Below are 10,887 nucleotides of genomic sequence, written 5' to 3' on the forward strand. Positions count from 1 at the left end.
ATATATGTTACTCGATATCGGCGATGAATAAATTGCTTCGGCCTAGCAGCGCAAAAGTTGGAAGGTATATTTTTTTTCAAGCGTAGTTTGTTCTTTTTTTTCTGGTTGCGTGTGCGCTTTGTTATTTGTATAAAGAGCCTACGAACAATCAGGCAGTGGTTATTAGTTCAGCGCTTTGCTGTTCTAGCTTCTAGCCGTCGGTGTACGTTCATCGCGCTATTTTTCTTAATAAGATCTGACAAAGAACGGAGGAAATTTCGCCTGAACACCGTGTTGCGTGCACCTTCAGCGACACCAAAGGAGTGTCAAGTGCATTCCTACGGTACGTTCTTTGTTTCCCTTTCTTTCTATCTCCCCCTTCCACTTTGTTTCTCTTTTTATCCCCCTTAACCCTTCCCCCTGCGCAGGGTAGCCAACCGGAACTACCTCTGGTTAACCTCCCTGCTTTTCTCTGCATTATTTTCTCTCTCTCTTTGCTCATATCGACACATTTAGCTACACGTTTAAACTTGAAGCGCTTGGCTAAAACGCAGCAGCGTGCACAGTAATGTTTTGGTGTCCGAGTCAAAAGTACCGGAGGTTGAGTTTGGCCCTGCTGAGGAACGAGACACGACAATACAAGAGACCGTAACGGTAGCGCAGTGGGCTAGCGTATTTTCGCCCTATCAATGGCTGCTTGCTGGTGAAGCTTTTAGGCGGAGGCGCTTGCTTTCGGTATTAAAACTTCGCGTATAGGTATGGGCGAGTCATGATACATGAAAGGGACCCTCGCGTGAGACGATATCGGGCTCTGCGCAAAGCTAGGTGCAACTACGGCATCCAAACATCGTCTCACTCCCGTGAGTTAGTGAAGGGCCATGAGGCCTTCTGCTATCAACTGCAGCAATAGATGAAACGCACCTTCCGCAATGGCCACGAACGGTTACGCGAAGCATCTCCGTTTTTATCGAAGTTATTGCGGCGTAGCCAAGATACAACAGTATGGATGATAGGCGGAAACGCGTACATGAGCGCTGCAGAGAAGCAGGGCCAAATCCACAAAACTTTTCTTTTGTAAGCAGTGTATGCTCATGACGCCGCTTTCCCTGTTTCCGACCTCACGACTGAGTGGCATCTCTGTTCCAGCGTAAAAAAAGGTATCTGTGAGTATAAGCCCTGATTTCTTTTCGTATCATACGCTTTGATATATTGCTTTCCTTGTTCTCCTCACAAGTATAAAAACCTCGAAATAACCAGGTACCAATAAAAACGAGCGAACGAACGAACAAACGAACGGAAATACATAACGTTGTTTTTATGAAGTAGAAAGGGAAAGTTACTCAATGAGAGAGCAGGAAAGTGAGTGCTGCTTCCAAGTCACATTGCTATCCATAAAAAAAAAAAACGCTTAAAGCTAAAGTCAGCAACGTTATTGAAATGTCCGAAAAGTATGCCGCCACACCTGTCACGCTTAACAGACTTTGAAGCATGGGCTGTTTTTTTTTTCTGTTGAGTTTATCGCTCAGGCTGCTGACAAACACGTTTTCCTTGTGCGAACCAAATTAGCGAAAAACGTGCTATCGGTGAAGTTCACGTGGACAAAGGAATACAGCTCTTGTAGAAAGAAAGAAATAATGTGGTTAAAGCGAAAACATGGCCGCGCAACATTTGACCAGAGCCTATTTCTCGGCTTAATATTCTCAGCGCTGCATGACAGGTGCCGTCCTGAGACTGTAAGCAGGCATTGACGTGGCTGTGAAGAACTCAAGAGTCGGTAGCACGCAACGCAAGCGTTTCACCACCGCACTAAAGTTCTATGCTGTGATTGTCGCAAATATCAATTCGCTGGGAGCACTCGACTGAAGCTGATCGCATTACCGCCCTGCGAACACATAACAGATCTTATGCAACGATTTCTTGCGCGACTCCCTGAGATACATTCCTTGTTCAGGTTACGAAAGTGCTGCTGAGAGAATCAGCAACAGAAATTTAACTGACGAGGCCGTCATTATCGACAGATGTCCGTCTCTTTCGTTTTATGTCGTTCTTTCTCTGCTTCTTTCTTTTTCTTTCTTTTGTTTACTGGGCCCATACGATATGATTATTTCATGTCATGGTACTACAACTTTCGAAACGTTTTCGTTCAATTTTTCTACTAAATTGAAGTTCACGTTGGAAATGATCAAAATATTTGTCGCCTAGCGAGGTGCTGGCTGGTGCTGGAGTTTCTTGAGACCACAGGGCGTAGGTGGCGCGCTCAAGGAAGAACGAAAAGGACGGGCGCTAATCTTATTCTATAGCCACCGTCCTTGTCATTATTCTTTTTTCGCCTCCCTTAAGTGCTATGGTTCCCATAACTGTTTCAAGCAAGCAAGCCCATAAGTCTACAATGCTATTGTTTCTCTTAATTTATTCACTGAACGGGCCATGCTGTGTTTCAACTGTGCTTTTCTCTCTGTTGAGATCATCAGTTATATTACACCCATTTGGTTATTAAACCGCATGTTCTGTTCTAAAGTAAATGTATGAGAAACATGAGGCAGCATTTAGGAAACGTTTTTAATTGTAGGAGCCCTTCGCAGGTGACTAAGGCCTCTGCTATACACTTGTAGCAATTACAATTTGCTGCATTTCCTTTTAAGCGAATTTTCTCGTAGAGTGAACAACCTTGCGAAACCGAGCTCCAGCCCTGTCGCACTGAATTGCTAACATTTATGAATATTGTCGTTGCCAGAGGTCGCAACTTGGAGCCCTCTTTCGCTGTCGTATACGAAAACAAGCATGATCTTGTTCAAAGGTCCTCAAAAAACATTGTTTGTTCCTGTTCATGTCAAGGACAGTCGGTGCAAAACGCTTACGAGCCAAATGTGGCATCAAGCTGCACATTTACCCAGCTTGACCAAGCAGTCTTGAATCCAGGCCAACACGGGACCAACATATATTATTGCACCGTTTTTGGTGGAGGCACGAACTACGTGGACATTTAGATTTCCCTGCGGAAGAACAAAACTTTGAGGAGAGCACTGCAAAGAGCATTGGAATAGAATGAGACGTGCACTTCAGAAGTGAAGTCAATGCACTCGTAATATGCTAAATGAGCGGATGCAGGCAACCTGCTCAAGCTCAATGCGCTCATGTTGTATTGACCGGGCAAGTCTAGACGTGTGACATGACAAGTGGTGTGATAATATTGACCTGTTCGATTGTGGACCCCATTCAGTCATCCAGTCAGTCATCTTACTTTGAGAAGCCCCACTTCTTCTGCTTAAAATAATAGATGTGTCATTGCTATTCGTGCAGAACAACGTCGAAAAACAAAATGCAATTTGGAATCATTATAAGTTTAAACCCAAACTGCTAGTAGTTTCGGTTTAGCTTCTCCAGAAACAAGTACCCTGCTTATAGTCTGCTGAACCAAAACTGCATCGCGTCCTCGTGCATGTATCTAGAACTCTGCATGCACGTATATAGGCAGGGCCTCAGTGTGGCGCAATTTGACCTCGCATTTAATTTCTATACGTTCGTGTGTTTATAAGAGTGTATATAGTAAATTTTGACCCTGTGACGGTGTGTTTTCTTTTCTTGCGATGTATTTTTCAAATTATATTGTTACTACTACGCGAAAAGGAGTAGCCGTAGCCTCCCCCCCTTATATGGTGACATTATTTCAATTGCAAAAAAAAAAAGAGGACCGGTCGCAACCGCGGGTACGATGAATTTACGTGCTCACAAAGAACGTCACTATACCGTGTCATATACTCTTTGGCGTCATTGTCCATAAGACAAATGTGTGTTTCACCATCTACATTCGTCGCAGCGGAAACTTACCCTTCTGCTAACAACGTCACACGACCTGAATTTTTTTTTTCTTCTGCCCATCTTCTTCTAGGGCCTTTCTTCTCCTTCATCCCATTCCCTGCATAGTAGCATGTAGGCGGAATACACTGGCTAAGCACTCTGCATCTTCAATAAAGAACTTTCTTCTCCCCCTCTCCCCCTCGCTCTCTCTCTCTCTCCCTCTCTCATCGGCAGGTCACTTAACGCTTTTTCATTCTTTTTTTCTCGTGAAAGGCAACAAAATGTAATTTTCAACAACATGACCCATGAACCAAACTGGAATATATATATAAAAAAAGAAAACCCTTTACGAGCATCGAGGCGAATATGATAATGATGGGAAAGTGAAATTGGTGATTACATTACCACGTTTCCATAAAATGACATAAAAAGCGGCATTACCGCTAAGGAAGCCAGATTAGGTTACTGATTCATAAAAGAACAAAATCAAGGAGGAGGCTGACAGATGGTGTAGCACATAGTGGTATGAAAGTTATAAAAAGTTATATATATGAAAGTGGTATAACAGGGATAACGTGTCTCAGAAAGGATGGCTTTTCTAAGGCACTTTATCCCTGTTAATAAGTTTCAAAAAGTAAAATGGTTTCATTCTATACTTCGGGTCGATTTACCCATTTAAAGCTATCCAAGTACCAAATATTTAATGACGGGAATCACATTATAACCATCTAACATTCTTCTGTAAGGAGACTAATACAAAGAGGATAGTGTCAGCAAATTCAGGTCGATGGCGTAATCACTCGGTTCGAAGCATATAAGCTTTAGCCAAATTGTGAACGGTTATATTACATTATGAAAGTTATTCTTGCTGCTACCCTAAAGTATTTCATACGCCAACAATATCCCCTCATGAAAGAAATCTGAACTTCCATTAGTTGGGTAAGTTTACAGAGTATCAGCTTTTTCGGTTATTTAAGCATGGCACATGTTAGCTTTTGCAAAGGAATCAACAGACTTTCGAAATTTGCTGCCCTTGAGCAAACTATAAGTTTTGAGAATATCCGTGAAACTTCACGATGAAAAAAAAGAAAGAATGTGCAGCACTATGCGCAGGACACGATGCATTAATGGCAAGTCAACGAACGTAGCCGAACAATTATTGCTGCTGACGAGCTCAGAAATAGTGCCGTGGTAGAATACCTGTGCTTATGAGCACTTATAAATCGCCGCATTGTTTATCTGCGACATTAGAACATACAGAACGACAACCAAGAAAAGTCACTTTGTATAATTTCTGACGTGTCACAGTGAACTCAGCCGTTCAAATTACTTTCGATTCGGGCACATAGTGGTAGAGAAAGGGCCCGCCATGGGGCGTCATTGCTAACGCGAAACCAGTCCCACATGACTCGACATGCAGTATTATGGCGCTGTCATCCCGCGTAGTATAATATAGCGACAATATATGTGTTTCAATTTACTGGCCATGTAGCACGCACGAACACTGGTAGTCGGGACCGCTTTCCCTCACTCAAGCTAGAAGCATAGCAGAAGTGTGATCGATGAAACAGTCGGGGGTGGAACAGTGTTATAATTTTGAGCAGAAGTAGCTAATACAAATAGAGATAAAATAGCTACTGCGATAACCAAGTAGCCAGACGGAGCAAAATATAGCAAAATAAAGGACGTCATGCAGCGTCAAAACAACATCTATTTATCGGGAGCATACGGCAAGAACAAACACACTATATCACTGGACGACACTTGCAATCAATTTCTAGATTAACTATGTGCCAATCGATGTCTTGTAATCACCAGATACGCGTTGAACTAATGCACGGGTTGTCTCTTTAGATTGCCGTGGTACTTAACGACATCGCAGTGACGAGCTTGTTTTTCATATCAGCACACTGTTGGACTGTAAAGCAAGACACACTGTAAATGGTGGCATAGAAAGAAATTAAGCCTTTTAGAATGATCATATGAATTGCACAGATCATCAAGACAAGACAAAAATAATAGTAAAGGAAAAAAAGAAAAAAGAAAGGCTGCATCATACTGAAATTCCCTCCACATAAAAAAAAAAAAAGAAATGACGCGCGCTTTCTTGAAAAGCGAAAAGGGGGTTACTTTATCATGGTTAACAGATGTCGAATAATCAATCTGGCGATCAAATGACCCTTTAATGGATGCACTGTGACAAAGAAATAGACGTGAGGGAAGTTGGGCGTCTGACTACAATAATAGTGAGGGAATGACAAGGCAGCTATCACTCCCTTTGGAAAGCTGATAGACAATCCAAGGACAGCATACTGAAGAAGAAAAACCTGGTAATCATCCAATGACGTAAGTACCCAAAAGAATGAGCGGAGAAGCGGTAATTTTCCGTAAACTCTAGAGAAATAAAGAAACCTGGTACAAACTGATACGTAACAGTGCCGCAAGAATAAATTAAAGACAGTGACTGTGCCCTAATGATACATAAAAAAACGCAGCTTAGCAATAGTTCACGCTGTCTCATGCATCACGTGCTTCTAGGTCACGTGTAAAATTCCAGATAACGTAGCGCTAGCATCAGGCAGAACACCAAAAAATCATGTGTTGTTCGGTTTTGAACTGTGAGCTGCTTTGTTGGAGCGCGCATATAGGAGACAAAGTTGAAGGTCACCGTTAGCATCTCAACAAAAGTAACGTTACAAAATTACAGCGAAAGACCACGCACAATTGAAAGCTAAGTGAATGGTAACAGGCGCTAACGTTAAGATGGTGCCTTCGCTTAACTCCTTTAAACTGGACATGGTAACCTGAATGCGTGCGCATATTGGCGCTAACAAAATTAAATTAAAGAAAAGTTAAGTAGCCAAAGCGACCGCGCGCGGCGTGATCACGTGGCTCGGTGAAAAGCGCGCGGATATCCGAGGGGTGTATGACTCTCACCGTGGGGACATTCGCAGACAAGATGTAGACGCTGCTGCTGGCCGACACACTTCTCGGGAACTGCTGCTTGTGGGGCTTGAGCTGTGACGGCAGGTTGACTTTCTTTGCCATGGTGGTGGTGGTGGTGGTGGTTGTGGTGGTGAGAGCACGAAGTACTTCGTACCAGGGGGGGACGAGCAGCTCTAACTTCAGCAGTCGTTGACGCTTGACAATGGCCCGCTGTGGCGTTGCTCAGTTGACGAAGCAACGCTTAAAATGCGTGGTGGCACGAAACAAAGAAAAAAAAACAATCTCGTAGGGGCCGGGAATACGAGACAACGACACTAGGGACAACTGGAAACCACGAATGCTGGCGAATGCGTAGAACGTCGGTGTACGTCACCCTTTACACACGAAACGATTTGAGATCCGCGAAATTATATCTCCGAAGCGATAAACGCAGACGCAGCTGTCGTACGAGTATTACTTTGCACTCACTTCACAAAACGATAATCCATCACAAGAAGCGTCCCTCAAGATAACGAGTGAACGATCGAAAAGAGATGCTATTAAGATATGACAAAACGACGTGGCTTCACGTCCGTCGTTTTTCTTCAGATGAATGGAAGACCCGTACGAACAAAGAAGGTCCAGCCTTCGACGAGTGACTAACGCCCCATAAAATTCAGCTTACGAGCAATGTTAAGGAAATAACTCTGCCAGCAGATGTATGTCGACGATGTTGGAGGTAAGACACGTGGCGAAATGAGTATGACACACAACAAACGCGTGGATGACGAAGGTACAGTAGATTCGACCCTGATGACACCGATCACTGGTGAGAAGTTGATACTGCTACTACCTATACAGGAACGTCGACGACGACTGAGCTTTTAGCCGAGCATCAACTTAGATGCGACGCCAGGTGGATGGGCATTAGGGCAACCTCACTCTTGCGTAACATCTCGAGAGTCGGGTTCCGCGCGGGCGTACCTATTACGACGACGCGCTGCGCTAACCTGTCGACCAAGCTCTAGGCGGTATTCCCGGATGGAGAAGCGCCGCTTCGAAACAAGCTTGACGGAGCTCGAAGGCTAGCCAGCAAGTCGAGGCTACTTAAACTGGTGGCAGCGAGCGGTCTTTGACGGCATCTAGACGCCGGGAGGCCATAACGGCTGCAGGCATTGTCCACGAGAGACAGATAGGCAGCACGGCTAGGCGACGAGTTCTTCTCCGCGACGGCTGCCTTCGACGATTGGCTCAACTACGAGAAAGACCGCCGCTTTGCTTGCACGCCCGGTGCAGCAAAAGCCACCACGCCGGTGCGGTTGACGTTCGCGCGGGGTTGAGGATGACGAAGACGACGTGAAGCTGGGGAACACAGTGAAGCAGTTGTTCTTCCGGTGTGTACACGGACTCGGCTACCGGCAGCACTGAGAGCTGCTCCCGCGTGGCGGCGCAGGCGTCGAGCCAGAGCTGAGAGCTCCGTCGCGCCAGCGAGACCCAAGCGGCGCTGGCATCGAGGCGCCCCTTCACTTTCTCTCAGCCTCTCCGATCCTCATCGGACGCGGCTTTTTTTCTTTCTTTTTTTGTGTGTTCCTCTCGCGCATCACATGCTTGGCGCCACGCGTCCTCTCCCGCTCGCCCTGCGACGCTCTGTTTTCCCCCAACCTTATAACCCCTCTTCCTCTCTCACTCTTACAAATTCGACGAGCAGCGGCTGCAATGGTCGAGGGAGAACCCACGTACAAGATAAAGAAACCCGAAGGAAAGTGCGTGGAGGTAGCCGAGGGGAAACGTTGCGTTCTCGTGGTTCGGAATGGATGTTAGAGAGCTGCTCGCACGGAGGGAGAACAGAGAGAGAGAGAGAGAGAGGATAGGGTGAAAGAGAGTAAGAAAGAAAGTAACGGCGGGAGCGGAACGAGGGCGTGAGTATGCCGACCGCAGTGGAACGCGGGACGCATGTAAGGCATGAGCCCAACGGAGGAGAGGAGTCGTCATCGCAGGTGTGATCTTGGCCCGATTTCAATTTGCGTCCTCGCTGCGGTGAGCGAAGGAAAAAATAAAATAAACGTACAGCAGAATCGAGCGGGCAGCAAGCGTGTCCAGAAACACAAGTCGAATTGGTGGTCGTAGATATCCGTTAGCGAGACGTCTGAGGACGAATATGAGCATACAGAGAATACTCGTACATGGTATTTAGGAAGATGGATAGTAGCGGAGCGTAATTTCATAACTGCTATACATTGCCAAACGAAACGAATTCAAGGATCTATACTTGGTCTTCTTTTTTTATTGATATGATATAAGGAGATGTTGGTGCACAATTTAAGGCGCCGGCTACTCCTTATCTCTTGAGTGGTTCCATCATACATCATACAGGGTTCAAGGTTGCACCAGGACTTATCACTCAACGTTTGCACAGGAAGACTATGACGTTAGAAACACATGGTACATGCAACGTACAAGGTAAATTTCTCCACAGTTATGTAGATAAAAGTCTCAAAAGTACAAACCATACTGTCGCCTAATAACACAGTGTCTATTCAGCGGGTGGTACATACATCGTGCAAATGCATTATCACAGACAGTCACAACAGAACAGTCAACATAACATAATTAACAGACACATGCATATATACAGTGACATTGAAATGAAAGGAACTTGGTCTTAAGTGCGATGCAGTTATTAATTACACAGAGTTGGAACACACAGGCAGGACGGATCATACCCGTAGTCATGCGTCTTCTGACCTACTTCTGTGTTTTGTGTGTTTATAGAGTTAGAAAAGCAAAAATGAATGCCTTATGTCTCTGCCTGTATTATGTAATCATAGAACGTGCAAACTAGGTAATAAAGACTTCGATATTCCAACCAATTGCGGGGCTCATGGTCTGTGGTTTTATGAGTGTCAATAGCTTTAATTTTTGTACATGAAACACTGTGTCAAGGCGAATTATATTTAGACTTTAACGTGTCTCTTCGCTTTTTGTATATCTTGCATACGTACAGACAGTGATGACTATCTATAAGAGGCAACACACGGCTCAAGAAGTTCCCGAGTAACGGATAATTGCGTCCGTTACGCGGATAATTAGTCGGACTTGATTATTGTGATTAAGGAATGAATATAATGTTAGTGTTTAAGCGTGACGGAGGTCAATGATTCCTTGTTGCGGAAACCATATGAGGGAAAGCAAGGAGCTAAACAAATTTTGCTGGCCTCTCTGACTGCAAATGCTAGAGAGAATAAAATTTGACAGCGTACTTACAAGACGTCTCCTGGGGAGCGAAAACCACATCAATTGAAGGGGTTAAAATTGAATTGAATTGAAGGGGTTAGAAGACAGGCGCGCAGCGTGCCTAACACATTCTAGGCTTGGAGTAGAAAATTGCTGAAACTTTATCTTTTCCTAAAGAGTGAAGAACAACGCTTGCATTTTCATTCACATGTTCTGCCGAAATTGAGCGGTTTAGTATTGAGTTAGGACAAATCAGTCTGTGAAACTTTCATTATCATTTATAGACGCTTTTAGACGCAGCGAATGTCGGGCTGACAGCCCCTTCTGCACGAGTCTGCCTGGCTGAAACCTGACTCCACCCACGAAAGCTCACATACTCCCCTGTGCGTACGTCTACCTCTGCTTGGTAGCAAGCAGTATAGCCTTAGTGCTCAATATGAGTGTACAATGGCATTAAATGATGGAGTAAATGACGGAATTACTCTCACAAAGGGAGCAACAGGCCTTCCCTAATTCGTTCTACGAGCGTGTCGCTTCTGTAAGTGCGAAGCCAAAGTCCATCGTATTACGATTTTTGTTTTCTTTCCATCAAGCAGAAAAAGAAAGGAGAGAAAGCACTAAACGGGATTGCTCGCTTCGACGAGGCCGTAAAATAGCTCACAAACGTCAAAGACATCGCATTACGAGCAGCGAAGAGCTGCGATAGCCTAGGAACACGGAGCACACGACAAAACACTGCGCTTCAAATCTCGCACCATCCGACGGTCTCGGGCGACGTGCTCGGCACACGGGATTTGTTTACGGACCTTAGGAGCAACGCTGCGTATGGGCTGCAACCACTACCCCCCCCCCCCTCCCCCCCACCGCCTCCTTCCCTACACTCCTTCATGCGAGCCTGCGCCACTCAGATATAGGGGGAATTGAGTGAGCTTTCCTCTCTCGTCTGCTTCT

General features: G+C 45.1%; 1 protein-coding gene across 1 annotated transcript in view; it reads right to left on the reverse strand.

Moving 5' to 3' along the window:
- LOC126536478 (sodium- and chloride-dependent glycine transporter 1-like) overlaps window positions 1–8,426 on the reverse strand; it is a 142,230-nt gene extending 133,804 nt beyond the window's left edge. Inside the window, exon 1 of the mRNA XM_050183456.3 lies at window positions 6,715–8,426. Coding sequence (XP_050039413.1) covers window positions 6,715–6,825 — 111 coding nt within the window. The 5' untranslated portion in view covers window positions 6,826–8,426. The remainder of the gene's footprint in view (window positions 1–6,714) is intronic.
- Window positions 8,427–10,887: the final 2,461 nt, after the last annotated feature.

Source organism: Dermacentor andersoni, chromosome 4 (assembly GCF_023375885.2).
Source record: "Dermacentor andersoni chromosome 4, qqDerAnde1_hic_scaffold, whole genome shotgun sequence".
NCBI lineage: Eukaryota > Metazoa > Arthropoda > Arachnida > Ixodida > Ixodidae > Dermacentor > Dermacentor andersoni.